Genomic DNA, 24,945 nt, shown 5'->3' with positions numbered 1-24,945 from the left:
CAAGTTTTTATTTATGCATATCACTAGTTGAACATAAGAATCTTCATTATGCTGATGGTATATAGATAGATGATAGATGATGGTGCCTCTCCATTTCTTCTTATCCCCATGAAGAGTAATGCTCATGTGGCAGGGTTGGATAAATGTGTTTGTGTGTGGGTGTGTGGGGGGGGGGGGGTTGGGTAACGTTGGATGGTATAGGGTGAGTGTGTGGTGAGGGATAGTCAAAATTGTATAGTTAATGTGAGGTCTGTGTGTGGCTCTGTGTGTGTGAGGAGGGGAGGGGAGGGGGGGTGAGGGGAGGGGAGGGGGGGTGAGGGGAGGGGGTCCTAACCCTCCTTCTGCTTGGTTCTCTCCATTCTTTTCTTTGCCTTTTTGAACAGAAGCCTGCCGAGGAATCCATCTCTGATGGCCTCAATCTGGGACAGGGCAAGCTGAAGGTCTGTCTGAGCCTGCTGCTTCTCATCCTCCAGCTCTCTCATCTGGAGGTCCAGGTTCTCCATCTTCCTCCTCCAGTCCCTGTCCTTCCTCTCCAACTGTTGGTCACTCGACCCCTGCCACTGCAGGCACAGGGTGTGAAGAGTCTCTTTATCCAGAGAACTGATCTCTTCCAGGTTGTTGACCATAAGCTTGATCCAGCCTTTCTCGGCCTCCAGGCGGCTCTGCTTCATCTCCCTGAGAGACACCTGGGCCTGGGTCAGAGCCTTCTCAGCCCTCTCCTGGGCTGCCACAGCCTGGAGCTTCTCCTCTACTAAGATGTTCTGCTCCTCCTCTCTGTTCTTCATCAGGTCTGTCAGCTGGCCTGTGAGTGTCTCCACCTGAGCCTCCATGGCCACCATGCTGGTCTGGGTTCCAGCCAGAGCTTCCTCAGCTTGGGAGCATGCCTGGAGAGTCAGTCTGGACTTGTGTTCCTCTTCAGACAATCTCTCCAGAAGAACCTGTTTCTCCCGCGTGTTGTGTTTTACAACGGCCACTAGGCTGGCCTGGACCTGGACCAGCGCAGTCTCAGCCTGAATCTGACCATTCAGAGCCTCCTTCATCTCCAGCATCATCTTCATTTCGACCTTCTGCTGGTTCTGTTTCCCCGTCAGATGGTCGCTTGCCATAGCCACCATGCTGACCTGGGTCTGCTCCAACAGGCCCTCCAGGCGTGAGCAGGTCTCTGTGGCTGCCCGGGTCTTCGTATCTGCCACAGTCAGCCTTCCCTGGAGGGACGCGACCCTCTGCCTCTCTTCCCCAAGGCTCTCTTGCAGTCTCTCATTTTCGTCCGAGAATGTTGCTGCCTGAATCTTTGTCTCTGCCAACTGTCTCTCCAGGTCAGCAGACCTCTCCCTGAGCATGTCCATCCCCTTGTAAAGCCGCCTGGTCTTCTGTTCAGAACGAGCCTTCTCTTCTGACAGCGCATGCTTTAGCCGCTCTACTGTACCACGGAGCCTGTCCATCTCTTTCTGCATGTCTGCAGTTTTCTCCTTCTCACACAGCACCTCCTGCTCCTTCTGGTTAATCTTTATCAGCAGCTGCTGCTCCGCTGCCCTCCTCTCCTCCTCCATGAACTCTCTAGCCCGGCGCATCCTCGACTTGCGAGGGGCCGACGTCTCACCCGCGGACGCCTCCTTTATTGTACTCTCTTCGCTTTGGAGAGCTGCCATCTCCCGTGCAGCTCTCTTTTCTGCCTGCCTCACTGACTTTCTTTTCATTGCGACCTAAATTCTGTCAACGACGGAAGAAAATCCAGATATGAGCTCATTTCGCTCGATCGTTATTTATATACAGGAAACGTGATTATGATGCTCTACAGGTGTCACAAAGCGTGACATGTCCACTCCTGCAATACCGTCATCATTGGCTTGGAATATCTGATCTCCGTTCTATTCACACACACTGGGCCGGTGGCGGGCGCAAACTCATTTCCAACTTCACCTTGTGGCACTTTGTTCTAGAGTCATGTGCCTGGATCATAGACAATCATGATCATCGTCATGTGACTTCCCTACTGGAAAATATCTTTATAACTTTGGGATTTAAACACGACAAACCATCACCAGGGATTGATATTGGAATAATTTCAGCCCACAAGCATTTGGGATTCGAGGCCCCGTTTACACGACAACTGTGTTTTTCGGGCCTGAAAACGCAAACTTTTGGAAGAATGTGTGCAAGCACGTAGTGTTTACATAATGATAGACTACTGTATGCATAAACCAAATTAGTGATGGGGGAATAGACAATTACCTGGACTGAACACGCACACTGCAAACATTGATCATATTATCATATATATAGTGCATCTAAACCAGCCAATATTACACATTTGTGTGGCAGATCATATATAAAAAATGTTTTTTACACGCAGCACCCCTACGTAGGGGTATAATATATACTTCCCTATATTATGTATTATAGGGAAGTTACGAAGTACTTCCCTACTTCGATAGCCTTGAAACACTTGCATGTGTCACACGCCCGCTGAGCCTCAGCCTCTGTCTGACACAGACACTGAGGATCAGCAAGCTCGGTGTAGGAAGAACTATGTCTCGCTATCTCAGTTCGTTTGTCTTTTCAATGGCGTTTTTTGTGTCTTTCTCGTTAAAAAATATACAGGTGACTCAAACACCAAGAATGACTCTAACGGCCAAAGGTAAGACGTATTTTTTGTTTTTATAGAGTAGACAAACACAAAGTTTCTGTTGCCTACATTTAATGTGCAAGCATCCTTTCTAGTAACGACGAGTCTCAGTCCTCTCCTTCTCATTTTCTTATGACCTAGGAAATACATGTTATGACTTGCATGTGTTTCCACCTAGAATTTATATATAAAAGGTTGCTATTGCCTGAGCAAAGACAAGTCGAACTGCTGAAGGGCCAAGAAGAAGATAGCGTATATGTAGGAGGGAGACAGCTTCTCAAGGCTGACTTTCACGCGCTCCAGATTAAAGAGGTACAGAAATATGTATTCTACAGCCTCAACCCAAACTTTTTGTTGGTTCCTCAAGCCTTCTTGTTCTGTTTAAGAGCAATCAGTGTGTTGCATAAAACCATTTGTTCTAAGAATATTCAAGATCCCTAACAGAAACGCCATGGTAGTGATGAGTTAGCAGGAGTTGTTGATCTTATTTGATGGAGATGATGGATGGCTTCAACTGTCTTTTTGGCAACTTATTTTCAGATTCCTGTGTTTGAAAAAGTTTGTGATATTCAACTGTCATCTGTAAGTACATTTTCATTTGTTAATTAAATTAGTTCATCGAAGTTTGATACACCTTTTGGGTACAGTTTGTGTAGGGAAAATACATGCCACCAGCAGTCATTTTTTTCTTTTTTTCATGCTTTAGGGTTGTCAATACAACATCACAGTGTTACATAATAATGAAGAAACAGGCCAACTTCTGATATGCGGGACAAATGGACAGGATGGCATGTGTTGTCACAAGGTATGGCACATCCTGTACATATGTTGCTGTAATAAACTAATAAGAAGGGTGATGTTGACAGTAATATTTCTGTGTAGAACCCAGCGATACACTCTTCTAAGTGCAGCCCATCTGAACACATGAAGCCAAACTATCAGGAACGGGAGCCATCTCTCCTCATGGGTGAGGTTGGATTAAGACATCATGCTGCTTTTGCAGATACATTCTACTGTAGAACATGTGTTGTCCGGGACAATGAAGACTCCACCGTGGCTGTTTGTAACGTAGCCCATGTTTCTTTTGGTCCAGTTACTCCTGATGCTGAGGAGCTCTACACCACTCGGTCTGGTACTGAGGGCTCGGTAGGCATCTACAGGTTTGGAAAGACCAAAACCACCCCCAAGGACAGTCCTACAGGTATACAAGTGGTCGTCCATGTTTGAGACGATGCTGCTGACACTGTATTAGTGAAATGGTCCTGAGAACAAGTTATGAAAGACATTTTGCAGTGAAATGTCTTTTTGTTTTTTCTTAACCTGGTTACATTTCTTTCAGCACTGCATCTTTACATTTAATGTTCAAATGTGTAGTTAAAGGTCAGTGGTGACTCACTGGAAAACAACTTTGGCACACTCAGAAAAGCAGACGTAAACTTTTCAAGCTGTTTCTTTTCCTCTTATTTGCTTGTCATGCCTACAGGAAGTACCTCTTTTGCTTGTCTGTGATGAGTCAAATTGAGGTTATAAAAAGGACCGTATCCAGGCTCAAAGTCAAGTCACAAAGCTGTGCAGTCTGCAGAGATGTTAAAACCTCTTCCTGTGTCCTCAGAGCTGAGGTACTTGAGTCTGGTGATGAGTGGCCCAAGAGAAGAGCGTCTGCAAGACAAACTGTATGCCTTTTACATGGAAAAAAATCCTGATATGAACCCTGGCTCTGAACTGTGGATTCCCAGGGTGTCCCAGATCTGCATGGTGAGCTGTGTCATTCTAAAAATCAAGCACCTGCATTTACTCATGTTAACATCAATTTCCCAGATTTGCTATCACCTTAGGAGTGGAATTTCGTATTCTATCATCATGTTAAACCATAAGGAGGCTTCTTATTATAATGTAAATAATAATCTCTAATTCAAACTAGAGAGGATACAATTTCTGGGGAAATTGTAGGGTGTGCTTGCTTGCGTCGGTTGCACAGGGGTCTGTATATTTTATATAAAAATGCATCGGGCCTACTTATTATTTATAAAGATTACATAGATTTAAAAGCATCTTTTTTTTGCTGCTCATTTACAACTCAAAATACGAGTGAAGTGTAGAATGAAATATGATGTCTTCTCATTTCCCCTGCAAGAGGCAGCTGACAGGCTGAATCAAAACGAATACATTTGGCAGACCGGTGTAAAAATTGACCTAATCTCTATGACTTAAACGTCCTTTTAAGTTGTCCCTTCTCGTGATATTTTCAGGCATTTAGCCTACTCATATTGCATTCATTCATTAATAAAGAACCCCCTTTGAAGATTATTCTACGACTTTACCGGCAGAAGATAGAATCGCGATTCAAACAGTACCATCTGCTAACTGAAAATATGCCCCCAAAAACGTAAATAAGCTTGACATTTATTTAGTGGAAAATCGCTCATTCATAAAAAGCTCACTGGTAGCGATCATTGTCAGTAACAACGCAAAATGCGATATAGCCCTGTGTGGAGAAGCTGCCCCGGTAAATTGTACTACTACAGTACAGTACTAGACTACTGCTGTGTTCGTCTTGGTAGCGATTGCGTTGGTTGAATTCGATTTAACGTTCCGTTGTACGGTTTAGGCTGAAATTAATTATTTTCATGAACAGATTGACAAAGTTTAGGCCGTGGCAATGAAGTTCAGGTTAGTAGTTAGATAGACTTTTGATTTAAGTAAGGGGAGTGCCGAACATTTTCTGTCGCCGTTTGACTTCCTAAACAGCTGTGTACTGTAGCTAGATATTTTTGTAGTGTGTCTCGCGTAAGCTACAGCGTTGCAGTGAGCTACACTGGTTTGAAACCACAGGTAATGGTAATTTCACCAACAAATCGTTTTCTAATGTCATAATAAATCCTACAACGAAAATGTATATGTGAGGAATGTTTATTTTAACGATTGAAAACAGATAACGCTACATCATAGACCACTGTAGTATGTGTTGCCCGGGCAACACAGGCTAATGTCATGATGCTAATACTTCAGTGAAATAGTAGACTACTGTTTCCGAAAGTAGATGTACTTCCTTAATAATATCAGCTTATATTGTACATTACACATCACAATTGTGTGTCATATCACAAAGTAAAATGAGTAAATAGTTATCACCCTGGCCTCTTCTCTTGTGGCGTTTCTGCAGCTGCCTTGCAGTAAAGCTATAGTTAGCTTAGCTATCCCCAAAGTTAACAGATGCTAAACGAATGTTCTGGCAAAGGTAGTCACGCGTGTTTTTTGTGACGTTAGTGACGCAGTGACGTTAGTAACGTCAGTGACTGTGGCTAGCAAATTAGCCACCGTTAGCTTCACTTTTCGCCACAAAAACTTAACTTACGCTTAAACCATGCAACGGAACGTAAATTCCAATAGAAGCAACTCAATCGCTACCAAGACGAAACTTTTGACACCTACGTTGTCTATGTAGGCCAAATATTGACTAAGTTTTAGGGGGGCAAAAAGAAATAAAAAAAATAATAATAATATATATGTGAGAGAACAAAGGTTGTGCTCTCGCCGAAGGCTTGAGCACACCCAATGAAGGGCCGTTATCAGGCTTCCACAGAGCTTGATAACAACCCATTTATTTGAATAAGGTGTGTTGGAGCAGGGACACATCTAAAACATGCAGGACATTTGCTACCACATGTCTCCTGCACTTTGGCTAGTACATGAACTTATGCATGCTGATTGGTTGTTCTCTGGTCCTAGGCCGATGTGGGTGGACCCAAGGGGATCTTCCAGTACTCCTGGACATCCCAGCTGAGAGCCCGGCTATTGTGTGGTGACCAGACCAGCAAGCAGTATTTCAGCCAGCTGGTAGATACAGCCACTCTGAAAGCAGAGCGCTGGCAGGACACCAGGGTCTACGGACTCTTCAGGAACACCTGGTGGGACAAACCCTATCATGCACCCCAATGTCCTATGATGCCTCTAACCCAAACCCACTAGTAAAGAGCAACTGAAAACTTTCATTGGTTGCATCGTGTGAAAAGATACTTGACCAAAAACTAAACTTAAAGTAACTAACTTAATTAAGTTGTGACATTAGGATATTATTAAACATGTTCTAATCCTGACACTTTTTAGGTCACAGTTCTTCTTTCTAATTTTGGGAACCAGCAGTTTCCTTTTGAACAGAAAGTTGTAACCATCGATCACTGATCTGTCTTTACTTCTCCCTCCAGGGGGATGAGTGCCGTGTGTGTCTACACCATGGACGATATTGACAGTGTATTTAAGGCCTCCAACTTCAAGGGATACACAGGGGCCATCCCAAGCCCACGACCTGGAATAGTATGCCTTTAACTTAGTATTAATACTGTTATGCTAACTCTTCTACCACCTTTCCTTTAATATTGTGTTTATTGTCCTTCTGACAGAAGCAAATACCACTTTGGGCTAGTGATACTAAACCGTTCTTGTTGTAGATGTCTACTGTTGATACTCTGTTCAACTTCAACCTTCCTCTTCCTGCTTTAGTGCAGCCCGGACAGCACTAAACCCCTCTCCCACAATTTTGTGAAGCTGTTGAACAAAGACACTGAAATGGAGGATTGGGTTATGCCAACTGGCAACACCGGACCGCTCCTAGTTCACCACCACAATTACACACACATGCTGGGGGATCGAGTCCAAAACGAACACACGGTCCTGTTCTTATCCACAGGTAAGAGAAGCTACAGGCACCATTAAAGAGTATGTCTGATTAATCAAGCTCTGGTTGATTAAATAGTACTTTGACTGGAATGTTGTGCAAAGCCCATTCACACAAACCACAAGTTAAGAGGAAGGGTGAACAGGTGTGGGTGTTCACTGGAAGACTCAACCTTATCGAGTTTCGAGAAATTACACATCACCTAGTAAACAGATTATACTGTTTTAAGCAGAACCATTTGTTCCTGTTTTTCAAGTTTCTGTTTAAATGTTGTTAAACTTGGTTGGTTAGTGTCTTATCGTGCTGGGAAGGTGCCAGCTCTTATTATACATTACACATATGAAGACCAACATGCCAGCTCAAGGTTAGAACATTTGACTGTTGATCAAGAAGTTGCTATTAAATGAACACATTACAACATGGCAGATGTTGTAATGTGTACTGGAAGTTACTCAACACGGATTGAGACATATCCTGCAATAAATCAACTGTGTGGGTTGAAACGTCCTACCTGTCAACATTTGAGTACTAAAATCCAGGACACTTCAGAACGAGGGGGGGGGGGGATTGTTCATATAACGAGGTTTGGGCCATACAAATGACGGGAGTTTCACGGGAGACATAACAAAACCGGAGGGGGGTGGGAGATGGGTGTGAAATATGGGAGACTCCCGGGGAAAACGGGAGTGTTGACAGGTATGGTTGAAACCAGAACAAAGCTTGCTAAATAAATGATGTACAAGACATCTTGAAGAAACATAGGACACACATAGGACATAGGACACACAGATTGTGTGTAAAAAAAAAAAAAAAAGTTTTAAAATTAAAAGACCTGTGTTTGTTTTCTAGAGAAGGGAGTCATTCATAAAGTTCTCGAAAAGGATGACAAGGCTTTTGTCATTGCTGAGTATCAACCCTTTAGCAGCAGAACACACATTCTTAACATGATGATCCACTCCTCCGCGGTGAGTGAGGCAACTCAGACTTTATAATAGCACACACACATCCTGTATAAACACATTCACAAGTAGATATTAGATATGATAGGTAGTAAATGTCTAGGCAAATATGTAATTATTGTTCCACTTCATGGTATGATGTAAATGACAAGAAGGGCTACTGTCGATGAAGGACATTGACAATCATCTTTTGTTGTTGTGATTTCAGGGCAAGCTTTATGTGAGTTCCAGCAGTGAGCTGGTCCAGGTGGACCTGGTCAGCTGTGGCCTGTATGGACCCCAGTGTGAGGACTGTGTCCTGGCCAGGGACCCTTACTGTGGCTGGAATGGCACACACTGCGCCCCCGCTACACGGTACAGACACACCCCGCACTGCCCGCCCTCTGCTCAGCCTCGCAACATGTAGTGTGGAGTTGGAGAACTGAGAATTAGATTTGTACTGAAGAAAGAGAAAAAGAATGAGGGTATTAGGTCGTCAATCTTGGGTAGTTAAGTTTAAACTAACGCAAGCGTTTTGGCTGTAGAATATGGGGCCTCTGTGGCTTGTGTTCACACTTACTAATAATTATATTTAGTAATGGTACTCCATATCTTAGTGTGATACTCCATATATGGTCAAATGAATAGTGAGAAAGAGCTGTGGCTTCCCTGGAACTGGATGTAGCACCACAAAGGAAGTGGGTGGGTGTTTGTCAAACAGTCTTATCTACTGTGAGCTCAATTGCAATTCGCTACATGCACAGTGCACGCTTCCATCACATTGACCTACACATGTAAAAACAGTTGAACATTTTGATGTCCTTTTACTGCAGCATGACTAATGTGACCCATGGGGATGCTACTATTTGCAAGACCCCTCAAAAAGAACCTGTATACAAAGGTAGAGTACAGTCTGTGGTGATAGTGCAATACCTGATTATGATACGGTGTGTCATTTTGTCAGACGTCACATGAGCAACACAAACAAAGCTAGTTTAAACGTTGAACTGAATTGAAAGAAACATTTCCGTATTTTTCCCTTCTCAGTTCAGACAAGTTCCCCAGCAACAGATGTCCGCCCTGTAAAGATGGACTCAAAGCACTTCCTCATCTGTCCAATTTCGTCCAATCACGCACAGTACAGCTGGTATTGCAATGATGAGCCCCTTCCCTTCCTTACCACCGAGCGTGAGTGTCTGCTGCTGATTGAGAGCATGAGTTTCGCGAACGCAGGCACCTACAGGTGTGAGTCTGAGGAGGGGGGCTACCGCAGGACCCTGGCACAGTACACCTTACAGGTGGAGGACGGCACACCTGGGCTGGCATCAGGCCCTCTGGGGTGGATCATATTTATAGTTACAGTGGTGCAGATGCTGATGTGTTAGTTTATACCCTCTGGCTTATATGGTCACTTAGAAAATGTGAATTCTTCTTTGAATAGGCCCTTATGGGCCTCATCCAGCATTTGACACAATTTGCACTTTCGTATTGCTAGGCTATGCAATACAGCCATGCTACCTCAGGACTTTCTGCTCTTCATGACTCACCAGATGCTTGTTAATGCACAGAGATACGGAACTGTTCAAGAATCTATCTGATCTTTTTCCATTATTTAATTTAACATGACATGATTATGAAATGTATTGCTACTGGCAAGGACTCTTATATTATTTAACACTGTTGAATAAAATATTTTAGATTTATATATACATGTTTTAATTTGAATATATTTTCCTGGCTTAGTAGCTCGCTTTTCTGCTGATAGAAAAGTCTGCTGCTGCTGTATGAACCTCTTAGTCTTATTCCAGTTCCTAATTTCAGTTCATTCTGGGCATACTCTGTCTGCTAGCTATAGACACAAACCTCCTCTCTGCCAGGGAGTTTCTGTGAGACTGTCCTTTTATCGTTATGATAAAATATTATGCAGCAAAAGTTCTGAAACGTTTACAGTTTGTTCCTTGTCATTGTTGCTAAGATTTCTCATTTGTATTGCAATGCAGATCAAAAACAAAAACACTCCTTTTAAGATATAAAGTAAAACTTTATCATGACATACAAGTTTAAAGCCCTGAGAACCACATGTTTATATTACTAATGTGAACAAAACTGAATGTGTCAAAATCACTTTGGAAAAGTGCTCCTCTTTTAAATACAATCTGCACAAACCAGTTTAACAAGAATTCACATGTTCTGTCCTAATTTTGCTTGAATTCAAAAAGAAAAACTATAATATCAGTAATATCATTATTATCATGTCCATAATAATAACAACAGTACAAAAAAGATGCACAAACCCCACAGATCAATTTATATAAGGAGCATTGTACAAGCCAAAAACAACATAAAATTGATAAATGAGGTATATTCAATAACCACTTGCATATGAACCTGTTTACACAGATCACGTTAGATGTAAAACTACTACAAAGCTAATGAACTCCTAACAGTCTTAGACAACGGTCTGCAGACTTCCAACTTCACAGTTTCCTGAGTGATGTGACCTTGTCTGTAACTGAAGAGGAAAAAAAAGATAAAAGCAACACCCAAATGAGTCTAAAAGAGCACGAGGTGAGTCACAATAGCTTTGCATTTGTTGGTGTCATTATAAGTAGACATGCCATAGGTCATGACTTCAACATCAAATGCAACAATGACTGCAGCTCAATGAGGTAACATGGTGATAAGAGGTAGGGGGTCTTCAAGAACACATGTACACACACACACACACACAATCACAATGTTAGCCTGAGCTGTAAACTGTATTCACAGAGTATGTGGGTTTGTCTGCCCGTTCATGTTATTGTTTATGTTCTGCCAGCCCTGCTGCAGTATCATATATATGGCATTACAGTTAAAAACAACCCCCCCACTTGCATACACACATCCACTCACTCACTCTCTCTCAGACACTCATGCAAAGGCTGTAAGGTTACACTGTCAAACTGACTGATTGGATAAAACAAATGTTTTCTTTTTCTAAAACGACAGAGAAACCAGAAGTATTCTAGCAACACCTCCTACAGTAGGTGATCGAGCTAAGTCATCATTATATACTGTATGTCCATCAGAAGGAAAAAATAAAATCAACGCAAATAAATAGCAAACCTTGGTTTGGAAACGTATAAACAAACCTGGTGGTAGGTGTCTAATGTCTGAATGATTGAATTAAAAAGACAGTGGAAACACCGTTCAACTCTTCAAAGGATTAAGCTTGAAGTAAAACAAACAGTACTTTTGAGCGGAGAGCTCCTGAAACGTGCTCTGGTTTTTCTCACCAGCAACTGATATTAAGGCATCAACTACGTATTTCATCTGTACAAAATGTGGACTTATTGTTTGTCGTCTTGAGGGACTGCAGGTCTAGCTTCAGGTCCTCAAAGCGGGAACTGTGAGCCGCGCTACAATAAGGTCTGCAAAACCCAACACCAAACAGCTTTACGCTGTCCACTAAAAAGCGTCAAGGCTTGTTCGGCTCTGTGATTAACATGGGGGCTGAATAAAGGTTTTTCAAAACAGTTAAAATGCCTCACATTCAACACGGTTAAAGCTAGAAAATCTATTTCCCCCCTGAAAAAAAATAATCTACATCTTGTTTTTTTTCTTTTCAAATGCAGCAGACAGTTGGGAGTAAAGAAATACTTTTGAGAGTGCCTCTTCACCTCTGAGTGGAAAACCAAAGAAAAATGGTATGTGATCTTTCTCCAGTCAGCCAGACTCTGGCTCACTGTGGAGATTTTTCCCTGAAGCGGTTCTTACAGAGTGGAGCCGTTCCGGGCTGAACCTTTAATAGCCCAATACCTGATTGCAACCAGTGAGATGGGCTCCCATCCTCACATGGGTCTGTGTACGTATACATGGATGTCAAGGCTATGCAAAGTTGATTCTGGCTGTCTTTCTCATTTTTGTAGATTCTCTTACCTTGATTTTATTGGTCCCCACTATAGCCAATGACAGCACAGGGTTGGGTGTGTGTCTATGTGTGTGTGTGTTCCAGGCTAGAGGACTCACTCTGCTAGTCTTTGGTATTCAGCTGTGCAATAACCAAAAGGCCACCACAGATCAGTTACTGGGGGTGTTAGAGAAATGACTGGTCAACTGATTGTACTCATGCTGAGTGACATTGTTGCCTGTGGCGCATTGCCTCACAGCACAGATTGTTTTCATTTCATACAGACCTAAATAAAACCTAAACTAAACAAACACCGATGACATACAGGAGAGCAAGCCTATCCCAGTTCAGCTTGGTACAGTATGTGTCCCCACTACCTCTGCCAGACAGTGGCTCAGCTAGATGCCCAGAGTTCAGGAGACCACTCCTGAGGACCGTGGAGTTTACTTTGGTGGAGGTTTACCACCACTGAAGTTGGCTATGCAGCAATGAGGTATGTAGTGTCGTTCTCCATTCCAGAGTCTGAGGTATTCTTTGAGAACAGTCTCTTCGATTTGTGCATTCTTTCGGTATGATCCTTCCCGCTCCCCCCGCCCCCCCGCGTAAAAGAACGTCCCGTTGAGACATCACGATGCTTCCTGAGATAGGCGCCTCTCGCCAAATGGAGAGGCGGAGGTGAGGTTTGGAAAGGTATGGTTACATGCAAACGCTGTGGAGGGCGACACACACACACCAACATACACACAACTCTTCCATCCAATGCAGGAACTTAAAAAACCTTGGAGCTAACACTACTTTTCTGATAGTTGGAAAGTAGGGGTGCGGACATAGGCCTGGGGCCTTGCTAGTTCTGCAGTTGGGGAGCATTGCTGCTTTTCCCAGCATGCTGTGGTGCCACAATGACTGATACACATCCCTCCACGCCGAAGTTGAGGTTACAAGGTCCTTCCACTGAAGTAAGAATAAGATGTTTTCAGACCAAGTCCAGTGGCGCTGTGCCTGACCATTGAAAGATGTGAAGAATTAGGTGTTGATCTGTGCGATCGATATCCATTTGGAGTATCAGGCGATGTAGTGCTCTCTCTCTACTACATGCCCATCATCATGGCAACTTGAGCGTCCAGGTGGTTGAATGCATAGCTTGTGTGTTGATTGTGAGGTTCCCGTTGCAAAAAGAAGAAAAAAGAATTCCCCCTGATTTTGACAAGATGAAAAACAATTAAAAAAAACGTTAATTCATGTTTTTAAGTATAGTCCAACTGAGGTGTAGATGCCACTGCAGGGTACTTGATTAGAGGTATGTATAAAGAATAAAAATAAAAATAAAAATCTAAAACACTAAATCAAAAGGACAACAACATGGCAACAAACAGAAGTCCTAAATAATAAAACTCTTCAAGTTCGGTTGTGGAACACCTGTCAATGAGTTTTGGCTGTGGATTTTTGATTGTGTTTAGCATATCTTTTTGGGATAAGAGTGTCTGTGTCATGAGTGTGTGATTTGTATGTGGAATCAAATGCATAGGTGCATGTCACGTGTGTGTGTGTGTGTAAGAGGACACATGATCTCATGTGATGGACAGCCAAGGTTGACAGGAGCGATGAGGTATTTGTTGTGCAACAGTTTCTTTGTCTTAATGATTTCTGTAATCATGCTGGGCCTGGGCATTTAGGAGAAGCCTGAGGATCGTGTTCAAGAGCTGGCCCAGCTAAGGTGAGCCGCTGGTGGATGGCTCGGCCGAGCCGGGCCCCTTGGAGGATGAGGAGGAGGTGGGACTGTGGCTCTGGGCCGAGGGGGCAGCGAAGTTGAAGCTAGCGCTAGCTACAGGAGGGACAGCAGCTGACATGGCCGTCCCTCCGCCACCTCCAGCCTTCTGAGCAAACAGGGTTCCTGAAGCACAGAGGGACAACAAGGGTCTTCAGACATTGGTACTTTTATGCAGTTTTTTCCTTCATTATGAAGCCATTTGAGAACGCTTTTGAAAGGCACCCCCCCTACCCGCCCACACACACACACACACACACACACACACACACACACACACACACACACACACACACACACACACACACACACACACACACACACACACACACACACACACACACACACACACACACACACACACACACACACACACAGTACAATAACAGTACTGTTATTGACAAAATTGTTGCATTCCCCTGCTCTATTACTGTCCAGACTAGTGTAACCAAGCTATGACTAAGCTTCCTCCTTGGAAAAGAGAAACGGGGGGTTTGGCAGGCTGAAATGGTTTTGATAGAGATGGTCATCAGAGCTTCCCCAGTCTACTCTGTGTGAAAGATATCAAAAGCCCTGATTGAGAAGCTTGTATGTTGGGGATGCAACAGTGATCGACAGCATGGTTTATAACACACGCTGGACAGTGATAGACGTGCCAATCTTACCTGAGTAGAGTGTGCCATTGACCTCCACAGACACGCTGATGCTGGTGCTTCCATTGGTGGAAATGCTGAGAGACATATCCTGTTTTTCATCTGGAGAAAGAAAAGGAAGGACTGTGAGACACTGAGAAAGCAGAACCTTGGGTAAATAAACAAGTAAACAATTAAGGGGAAAAACAGACTAGCCCATTGAAACTGATGTGTCACTAACAGGACACGTCAGATGTGTCACTAACAGGGACAATTGCATAGTATTCTTCCAGAGCACGTTGCATGTGACCCGCTGCCAAGGAAAGCACAAGATGTTTCACCAATACCAAATGAACAATGTTCAACTGTGAAATGTTGGAATGCCCTACACTAACCTCTGTAAATGTGGTTGTCATGTGTTTTCCATATAAATTTAGTAGGTAAGTAAGTACATTTTATTTATAAAGCACACTCTGAACACAGCAAGGCTGACCGAGTTGCCCAACAAAAGCACAGAAAATAATAATACAAATACATGTAAAAAAACACTATAAAATACATAGTAAAAAACAAAATACAAAACAGTCAACAACAGCAAAACAAGTAACATCACAACTCAAGAAGCAGTGGGAAACGCCACTACATATAAGTGGGTCTTAAGCCTGGATTTAAAAACAGACAATGAAGGAGCCTGCTTAATAGAAAGGGGAAGCTGATTCCACAGCCTAGGACCAGCAACTGAAAAGGCTATATCACCTGTGCATATACAGCGTGATCGGGTAGTATACAAAAGCAGCTTATAGTCATTCAGTTCACTGAATCAGTTCCTCTAGTCTATTTCTCTTTCACTCTCTCACACAACTTTCTGAACAGCATGTGTTGTCATTTAGACACCAAACACACACATACCAGCAACTAAAAACACATAGGCCACGTGTAAATCACACAGAGAGAGAGAGAGAGAGAAAGAGGGAGTTTGTGTACATGCATGTGTGTGCCCGCGCATCGGCCACTGACCTCTGGCGGGGGTGCCCAGGCGCAGGTTCATGGGCATCTGGGAGGCCATAGCCAGCAGGTTGTGCTGGAAGGCCTGCTGCATCAGTCTCTGCTGCTCCTCTGCCAGCCTCGCCATCTTCCTCTCTGGACCCTCGCCCACGCCCGTCTCCAGCTTCTCCCTCAGCTGCTCCAGGGTGGCTGCCCGTGCCAGGCCGGCCACCTGCTGCTGCTGCCCCAGAGCCAGCGCTGCCATGGAGGGCCGCGCGGCCGCCAGCATGGAGGGGGGGATGTCTTCTGTAGCGAGAGGGAGGAGGAAAGGATCGAGGGGTGAGGGGCGCAGAGTGAGAGATGTAGAGTGAGAAAAGAGAGGAAAATCAAACGGATTAAGAGAAAGGGGGCGAAGGGAGGAACGCAGGGTGTAAACAAGGACAAAAACCAGAAGCGAGTTCACGTTTAACATTATTTATGGGAACTCATTTTAATTCTTTGAAAGGAGTTCAGCTTGAGGACACTGGAACACCTGATAAAAATGACTACATGTTGAAACTATGTTGAACAAAATGAAGAAGAGTGAACAACAAAAAATCCCGATCCCTCCCTTCAAAAAGATTAAAATAACTGCCTGACTGGGTCATGTACTGGTCCACATTCCACAGATCAGATGTTGATAAGAGAGAGACAGGTAATGATAGTGATCTGTTTTAGATCTTCATTGATGTGGTTTGAAGGTTTTAAACCATACTGGCCATAAAGGGCTGTTGGTGTGGGAACCTGCTTATTAATATGTAGTAAAATCTGAGTAGAAAGAACAGCCCTTGGTCTGACCCCAAGACTCAGACTATTACCTAACACACACACTAATTCTCTCTCTCATACACGCAAACACACACACACACACACACACATACACACACACACCCTAATGCACAAAGACAGGCACAAAACAATCCTGCTTGGATCTTTCACACCGGAAGACTGCAACAAACCGAGTATACTCTGAGGACACAACAGACATGGTAGAAGAAAAAAAAACTTTGAAATAAAAAAAGGGCCTTTGTATATTCTATTGTATATTGTTATATTTTATGTGTGACCAACTTGAACTACCGGTATGGAAATATAATACTGCAGTTTCACTTATGTACAACAGAGGGCGGTATGACACCATCAATCACCATTCTGATCGAGCGCAAGTCTACATCTGTCCTCAAACATCCATTTACCCACTGAACCCTGTTGCCCAGATGACGGCTAACCCTATTCGCTTCCTATTTTCTCGCTTTGTGATTTTGGATTGGTCAACCCTTCATTTCCCTCTACCCACCTTTCTTGAGGGAGTGGCCGGGGGAGACGTGGAATCCATTGAGACCCCCCGAGGCGCCGACCCCCAGAGCGGACAGGTGCATCTTGGGAGAGGACAGGATGTGAGGCGCGGTGCTGGGGGAGGGCGAGAAACGGAAGAGGCTGCTGCTGTAGCTGGGGCGCCGGCCTTCACGGCGATTACTGTCGATGGCCGCTTGCAGCTCGCCAGGAGAACTCAAACCTTTCCTCTCACACTCAAATGGGTAAAGGTACTTCATATACCTGGAACACACACACACACACACGGTTATCAGAAAACCCCCAGGGCGGTATCAGGGAACCATGATAGGAAGAAAAAAACGCCTTCCTTTGGAATAAGGAAAACAATGTATGCAACAAGCACACGTCACCACAGTGCATCATGAACCTCCGTCAGTGGATCTGATTCACTGACGGAGACGGCGCAGAGCGAGCGTTACATCAGGTTTGATGAAGGCCATAAAGCGAGCGGCCTCGGTAAGAACGCAGCAGCGACTTTGGCATGTTTCCACCTTGTAATAAAAACATGGAAATGCCAGGGAGCCTAATGGGAGAGAGCACTGGAAGAGATCAATACTGAGCGGAGGCGGCCATTACAGAAAGCCGGACGATGGCTGGAGAATAGCACAGCAGAGTCAGCCAGCATTAAAAATACATAAGGCCTCATTAAGGCACTGGGATAGTCAACGGGATTGGAGGTATGCGTGCATGCATGTATGTACGCATGTATGTATGTACTGTACATACGTATGTATGTATGAATGTGTGTATGTATGTAGTAAGGAATAGGCAAGGCTATCGTTACTCTCAACTATGACCTAAATCCCATCAATAAATCCATTGAATCAATGGGCTCATGTGTGACGTAATGGATGAGGGATATAGAATGAGAGGGGAGAGAGAGAAAAGACTGGTTAGAACACAAAGATAGGAAGAGGGAGAGAGTATGTTGATAATTGTGATGGGATATGATTGAGTGCGTCTGAGTGCTTGTTTGTTGTGTGTTTGTATGAGCACGCATGCATGCTGGTTGTGACTCACTGTGTGAGCGCGTCTGTGTTTGCATGTGTGTGACTCACTGTGTGTGAGGGTGTGCATGCATGCATGCATGCATGAGAGTTAGTGACTAAATGTGTGTGTGTTAATGACTCCCCGTGTGAAACCAGCATGTGTATGCCAGGGACGGACTGCATGTTTGCATGCATTAGTGACCCCATGTACGTGCGTGTGTGTTAATGACTCACTGCGTCCGGAGGGTGAAGGCAGCGCTGGTGATGGAGGTGGGCAGGTTGAGGCCCTTGGTGATCTCCCTCCAGATCTTCTTGTTGATGACCTCCACCAGGCCTCCCTTCTCGGTCACCAGCTTGTAAAGCATGTATAAGTCCAGCACCTGCTTGGCCATGATGGGGATACGGTTGACTGGGGTCCCTGGCAGGTGGTGGAGAAGGAGGAGGGGAAGGAGGGAGACACAAACAACATTCTGACATCACTATAGACCCAAACAAACTGTACAAATGTTCAACCCTGTCCCCCCACCACCACCATCCCAAATCCCACGTACACACACATATATACGTATCCATGTAGGCACACACAAAAGGTTGATAAAAACATATTAGCCCAGTTACGGCATAACCAGCTTGACCTGGAAAGGAGGATTTGACCAAAACAACCAGGCTGAAAACAAAGACTGAGAGGTTCCAGACTTCTGATACATGTGCATTAATCTTGTCAACAGCTTATCTGCACTAAAGCGTGCAGGGAGTGTGTAGCCAAGTCATGGACATGAGGTAGGTAGTTCGTTAGGTAGTGTGTGTGTGTGTGTGTGTGTGTGCGTGCGTGCGTGTGTGTGGGGGTGGAGCATACAATTGTGTGAGTGTCACAATTAAGAAATGTCAAAACACCCCACTCGCTTAGAGGGGTCTGGCACGTGTTGGAGAGGTATAGGGGGTGGGGGTGGTGGTGGGGGGGGGGGGGGGTTGGGAAAGGGAGGGGCATTGTTCAGTCTAATCCTGGGGCAGCAGGGGGGGCCCGCCCTGTAGCCTGCTATAATGAAGCTCATTTAGAGGGATTGTGTGCGGTAAATCCACACACCCCTTCAGCTGTTAGCCAGTCACAGTGTCAGTGGCTGGGTTAGCCCCAGAGCTAGCCTGATAGCATGGAGAGCTTCTGGGGGCCTTGGCAGGATTTGTGAGAGCAGGTTAATGCCAGCCAATCCCTCAGTTCCCAAGGCTGTTCTTAAGTAAGTAAGTAAGTAAGTAAGACTTTATTTATATAGCACATTTCATACAAGAATTGTAGCTCAAGGTGCTTAACCTGAGCTACAAGGGAGTCAGGTGGCTGAGCGGTTAGGGAATCGGGCTACTAATCTGAAGGTTGCCAGTTAGATTCCTGGCCGTGCAAAATGACGTTGTGTCCTTGGGCAAGACACTTCACCCTACTTGCCTCGGGGAAATGTCCCTGTACTTACTATAAGTCGCTCTGGATAAGAGCGTCTGCTAAATGACTAAATGTAAATATAAATGTAACCTGGAATAAGACCCATTAATGTATTTTTCAAAAAGCAATGTGATCAGTGACCCAGGGCATTAGCCCTGATTTGATGTTTCAATTTAGCAACAGTTAGACCATACCAGGTTGTCTTTGATTAATCCATTTGCATAGGGACCTATTGCTGGAGGTGGGCTTCAGTTGGAAGGTAGGTGGGGGGGGGGGTAGACACATGGCTTTGTGCAGGGCCGTTGTTAGACCCTTTATACTGGGGCAGTACCAGTATACATCTGCTGTGCCCCGGTAAAATCTAAAGTTTGAGGTTTAACAATTAACTTTATTAGTCAGTGCATTCATTTTGATTGATAATAAAAAATTAATTCAGTATCCCAATCAACGCTTGTAAAATCAAAGCAGTTTAACCAAAAACACAAACCAATGCCTGCAGGAGTCCATGTCAGCGCGCTCTTCTGAGCCAAATAGCGACTGCAGCACGCACAAAGTCCAGGTGTCGGATATTCAGTCAATATTACATGAAGCTCCACAAAAAACTGTATTTGCGCTCCAATGAATGTGAGGAAAATGCGCGCGCTCGCATCAACTAATGATGTCCCTGCCAAAACTGATATCAAACTTGCGTCCCCGAACTGTTGTATAGTGGGTTAAGCAAGGGGAGTTTCTATAGGCTAGTAGTGCATTGCTTGAAAGAAAAAAAAGGGATATGAATAGGGGCCTGTGCCCCAGTAGCTTTATGTCTAACAACGCCCCTGGCTTTGAGCAGGGGGATGAGTGTCCCCCTGGAGGGGGGGGGGGGGTTGCCAGCTCAACAGACCCTTCCTGCTAAAGACTGTTATACAGTACATTATGATATCTCTGTGGTCAAGGAATGCAACCAAACTGTACACACCCTGTATTGAGTGTTACAACGCTCCCTATGCTCGCCATCTTGTGTCATCTCTTCTTCTTCTCATTACCCTCCTCTTAATTCTCTCTATTTTCATTCAGGCTGGCTGGCAATACGGTCTCGTTGTACCAGAGACCTGAGAGTGAAGTCCAGAGAGGCTTCCAGAACACACACACAGGAATTTGAAAGGCGCCCCGCCCCCGCCACACAATCAGTTATTTAATGCAACGCTGGACATCAATCCCGCATCGAACAATTAGTACAAGCACAGGGGTCAGGGGTTGGCCAGGGGTTATTGATGTGTGAATTAAAGTGCAGGTCAGCAGGAAGGCAGGTTTTCATACAGGCTTGCACTGAGTCCCCTGGGACAATGACCAGGCAGCAGACGGGGCACAATAGAGCCGTCCTGCCATGGCGGCGGCGCAGTCAGGCTGCACCACTCGCTCACGCCCGTACTGCTGTGGCCTGCATCGTCCCTCGCGTGTGGAAGAATCCCCTTTGAAGCCAGGTACAGCAGGTATGGCACACAAAAAAAAGATCCATACTGGTCAAACCAAATGGGAGAGATCTGTGACGAAAGCATGCGCATCGACTGTTTGCTTGTTTCTTGGTCCAGTGCCTAAGCATTGTCCTTCTGAGCCCACAGGCTCAGAGACTCCAACACCTTACTCGCCTTGTTCACCTTTAGTCCTGAACTGCCAAGCTCTAGGTCACAGAACCATTCCGTTGAACAGCCATGATATCAGAGGCTATATTCAGCAGAAGCATTAGCTCATGGAGCCTTCATTCAGGCCACGCTATTGGTTGTTTTCCTCCTGTCCGAGCGGCTCTTCGGCTCTGAAGCGGTCTGTAATTGGCTACAGGCTTCACCTCCCATCATCCTTTGCCCCGGACTGATTCCCCCCGTGGGACAAGGCCATCAGGAGCAGGGTGATTAATGGCCCCCGGGGTTGAGAGGTCAGAAGGGTGGGAAGTGCCATGGTTGGGGCCCCCGTGGACCACTCCCTAAGTCCTTCCTCCTCCTGTGTGCTACTTCTACAGCCCCTGAGCAGAGCTCAGAGCAGAGCTCAGAGCAGAGCCTTTAGAACAGAGCTCATTCCAGAGAAGAGCTCCACAGTAGAGCCTAGTGTAGGGCCTGAATTTGGGAGGGGCACAGGACGGGTAGCGAGTGGTCGGCTCTCACACGACAGACAACAGCCATATACTAAGGCACAGCTGTCAGCATAGCCTGTGGCACTATGCAACATGAGAGATATGAGAGAGCGAGATAAAGACAGAGACAAAGCGGAAGAGAGATCCAGCAGGACAGTTACACTTGGGACCATACACATCTAACCACTTGGTTCAGGTCGGTAGTGTGACAGTGAATGGAGGTGTTCCATTTCCACGTGATAGTTCAACCCGATCTACCCATCCCTACTGTCCCAAGGACATATTCCATCTCAATGTGAAAAAAACAAGGTCAGCACATGTGACCCTTGACCTATTTTTGGAGGAAAACAGCTGTCTGCATTAAAGGGTCCTATCATAAATCAATGGTCTGGTGCTGACACCACTGTGGTAAATTAAATATTGCTGATTTCACATTACTGGCATTCTTTAAATAATTAAGAGCTGGAGTGACAGCCTTCTAACAGAGAGGCCAAGGGAAGACTGGAAGCAAGGGTGCAGGAAATGAATTTTTCACCGAATGCTTGACTCTGTGGTGTGAGGTTTCACTACCACGAGACCACACCTCCTCAGGACCCACTACGGAGAGAGCAACGAAGGGAGGGAGCAGAGGAAGGAAGGATAGGGAGGAAAGACAACAAAGAAGAGAGAAAAAGAGAAGGGCAGGAGAAAGCATTACAAAAAAAAAAAGATCTTTACAGGACACACTTTTCAGCGGTTTCAACTTGGGACCCTCATCTATACCTCCCAGAGAGAGAGAGAGGAAGGGAGGGAGGGAAGAAAGGAAGAGGGCCCAGCTGAAAGCTAGCTGAAGAAAAACAGGATGACGCGCTCTAAGAAAGGTGTCAGCCACCATGAGGGGCCCCTCGGCTCCTGGCTCTGTCACCGTCTGAGTCCTTTCAGACCCTGCACTTCCACTGTGTGTTTATGCTAGTCCCAGACCTCCTCGTCCAACGTTTACATTTTCGTAGCCTGAGCGTTAGCCTGCATTGTCAGGGGCTCGGCCTTGCAACACACCCAGGTTTGTTTTATTTTTAATGTCAGGGACATAGAAGGTAAAGCTGCACACGGGGATGGAATCTATCCCTATCTTTAGTCAGGGGAGGGCTACTCACATGACACACCAATTTATATCAAGTGGTAAGAGATATATATGCGTGCGGACATACGTTCACACACACACACACACACACACACACACACACACACACACACACACACACACACACACACACACACACACACACACACACACACACCCACGTCTCTCGATATGCTAGGTTAAGATTACACCACACATAGCAAGCAACTGTATCACTAGCAACAGGTGGAGAGAGAGAGAGAGAATGAAAGGAATGTGGAACAGCAATAGTGACCGACAGTGAATTCCATAAATTCTCGGATGAGTTCGATCACTATAAACTCAAATAAGTCGAGAAAAAGACTCTGTCCTCAGGTTGGTCATATCACCTTTCCGGGACTGTATCTACTGAGACTGGAAGCACTCGACTCCAAATCGGCCCAGGTCCAAAAAGTAGATCATAATCCCTAAATCCCATCAACAACGGATGACAGCAAAGTGGGTGAGCTCAGGGGATGGTGGTGGGGTGTGTGTGTGTGTGTGTGTGTGGGGGGGGGGGCAACGGAAGACAGAGAGAGGAAAAGCTGTAGAAAGAGTAGATTATAAAGACAGTGGCAAAAAGGGTGGGAAAAAGTAAAAAAAGAAGAGAAAAGAAAGGGATAGAGAGGGGTGGGGGTATAAGTAAGGGAGGCAGAGAAATATGACACCCTCTCCTTGGGTCATAAAGATGGGTCACCTGGTGAAAGATGGGGGGAGGGGAAATTGAAGAGGAAGGGGGAGGGGGTGAATGAGGGAGGGGAGAGGGGATGAAAAGGGTGGACGACACGAAAAGTGAGACGACCAACCCGACTGTAACCCAAGTCCCTGCAGTCCCCTGCTTTCTTCAGGGCGCGACAGGCTCGGACACACCAGACCCGCGTCAACACTGACAGAAAGGTGAGAGGGGGAGGGGCACATTCATCCACCCATCCATCACTACGTCCATGTAGATCAGTATCAGGTACAAAGCCCAAATAGAACCAAACTATTTTGTAAGCCAAAATATTTTGTAGAATAGAAAAGGGGGGGTGGGGGGCTATATCGGAGTCTGGGTTCAAATGACAGTCAGTCAGAAACTGCAGTGACCAATGAGGTGGCTTAACACACTTCTATTAGAGAGTGAGCATGGACAAAGAATGATGTCTTAACTGGCAGGTGCAACACTGACAGGTCCAAGGGGACCCCCGTTCCCCCCAACACACACACACACACACACACACACAATTCCTTATAACACACCACGCTGGCTAACTGCTCAAATCAATGGACACTCAGATTGACAGATAAAGCCATCAGCTGACGACCCTCATTTGGAGGCCTGCTGGGCAGATCAATAACCCAGGCATCAGCTGCCTTGGCCTGGGGAGAGGAGACGGCTCTGGAGGATGGAAAGGAGCCCATCTGAAAACACACACAATCATGTCCTGAGGAGGTTACCAAACTACATGTCCCTCTTCTGGATGAAAGACAAGGAAGGGGAAGTGAAACCGCTGAGTGGATGTGCGTGTCATAAATGCAGTAGAAGATTCCAGTCGTCTCTATATTGTCGTTTCCCCTCCCTCAAGCCTTCAGCCAGACCCCATGTGTCCTGCATGGCAGACTCCAGGCCTGCTGAGGGATACAGTCCTGCTATGGAACTGTGCTGCGCTAAGCTGTGCTGCTGGAGAAGGAGGAGGAAGAGGTGCTGAGGGGGGGGGGGGGGGGGATCGTCCTTCGGGTGCAGTAAGGAGTTCAGTACTATCCATCACTGGAGTGTGGAGGGCAGGGAAAAACTGAGCCCCTCGACACACAGCGCACAGATGGAGAAATGGACAGAGAGAGGGAGAGAGAGGGAGACAGAGAGAGAGTGACAGAGAGAGGGAGAGAGAGAGGGAGAGAGAGGGAGACAGAGAGAGAGAGAGAGACATTTCAACTCAGTGGGCTTCACAAACAGGTTGAAACATCGACTGAGAGCTGCACGACAGCACCGGCAGAGAGGAGGAGAAGGAGGGACACAAGGAGGGGGACAGCACTGAGCCGGTCCTCCTCCCCTGGTCTGCTCGGTGACTGGTGACTGATGAAGACTCTCCAAGCTCGGCAGCTTAGGAGACCAAATCCCGGTCCAAGATGTCCATAATTAAAGAGGGAAGCCACTCTGGCAATCTAACAACATGAGGGAGCTTTCTGCTTGACTGACTGACTTATTGAAGAAATGACAGGGAGCACAGACACACGCATGCCCACACACACACATACACTCATACACACACACACACACACACAAAGGACAGGAAGCAAGAAAAAAAGGCAGGCCCGATTCGGTTAGGAACTAAACAAATAATCTTGAGTTGTTGACTCCAATCTGGCATCCCACAGACGAGGAAACCCACTATTTCCTTGTGTTATGGGAAGCAGAGTAT

General features: G+C 45.6%; 2 protein-coding genes across 2 annotated transcripts in view; one reads left to right on the top strand and one right to left on the bottom strand.

Annotated features, from left to right (window-relative positions):
* Positions 1–2,510: 2,510 nt before the first annotated feature.
* Positions 2,511–10,332, top strand: LOC136955287 (semaphorin-7A). Its single transcript, XM_067248964.1, has 14 exons — positions 2,511–2,638; positions 2,805–2,938; positions 3,167–3,208; positions 3,333–3,431; positions 3,509–3,593; positions 3,720–3,827; positions 4,239–4,381; positions 6,356–6,534; positions 6,832–6,940; positions 7,127–7,313; positions 8,151–8,266; positions 8,469–8,614; positions 9,073–9,140; positions 9,287–10,332. The coding sequence occupies exons 1-14, from the start codon at positions 2,530–2,532 to the stop codon at positions 9,622–9,624; spliced, it is 1,863 nt and encodes a 620-aa protein (XP_067105065.1). The 5' UTR covers positions 2,511–2,529; the 3' UTR covers positions 9,625–10,332.
* Positions 10,333–13,797: 3,465 nt separating this feature from the next.
* The window catches only part of LOC136955288 (AT-rich interactive domain-containing protein 3B-like), a 35,481-nt gene continuing 24,333 nt past the window's right edge, over positions 13,798–24,945 (bottom strand). The window contains exons 5-9 of the mRNA XM_067248965.1: positions 18,107–18,290; positions 16,846–17,105; positions 15,543–15,815; positions 14,559–14,648; positions 13,798–14,019 (exon numbers count right to left, since the gene is read on the bottom strand). Coding sequence (XP_067105066.1) covers positions 13,838–14,019; positions 14,559–14,648; positions 15,543–15,815; positions 16,846–17,105; positions 18,107–18,290 — 989 coding nt within the window. The 3' untranslated portion in view covers positions 13,798–13,837. The remainder of the gene's footprint in view (positions 14,020–14,558; positions 14,649–15,542; positions 15,816–16,845; positions 17,106–18,106; positions 18,291–24,945) is intronic.

The sequence above is a fragment of the Osmerus mordax genome, chromosome 13, assembly GCF_038355195.1.
Source record: "Osmerus mordax isolate fOsmMor3 chromosome 13, fOsmMor3.pri, whole genome shotgun sequence".
NCBI lineage: Eukaryota > Metazoa > Chordata > Actinopteri > Osmeriformes > Osmeridae > Osmerus > Osmerus mordax.
The sequence above is the reverse complement of the archived record's forward strand: the minus strand, read 5'-3'. Positions and strand labels throughout refer to the sequence as shown.

Coding starts and splice junctions, on each gene's coding strand:
- LOC136955287 (XM_067248964.1), top strand. CDS start 2,530: ATGTCTCGCTATCTCAGTTCGTTTGTCTTTTCAATGGCGTTTTTTGTG. Junction 6,941..7,126: donor CAAGCCCACGACCTGGAATA/GTATGCCTTTAA, acceptor TTCCTGCTTTAG/TGCAGCCCGGACAGCACTAA. Junction 8,615..9,072: donor CACTGCGCCCCCGCTACACG/GTACAGACACAC, acceptor CTTTTACTGCAG/CATGACTAATGTGACCCATG.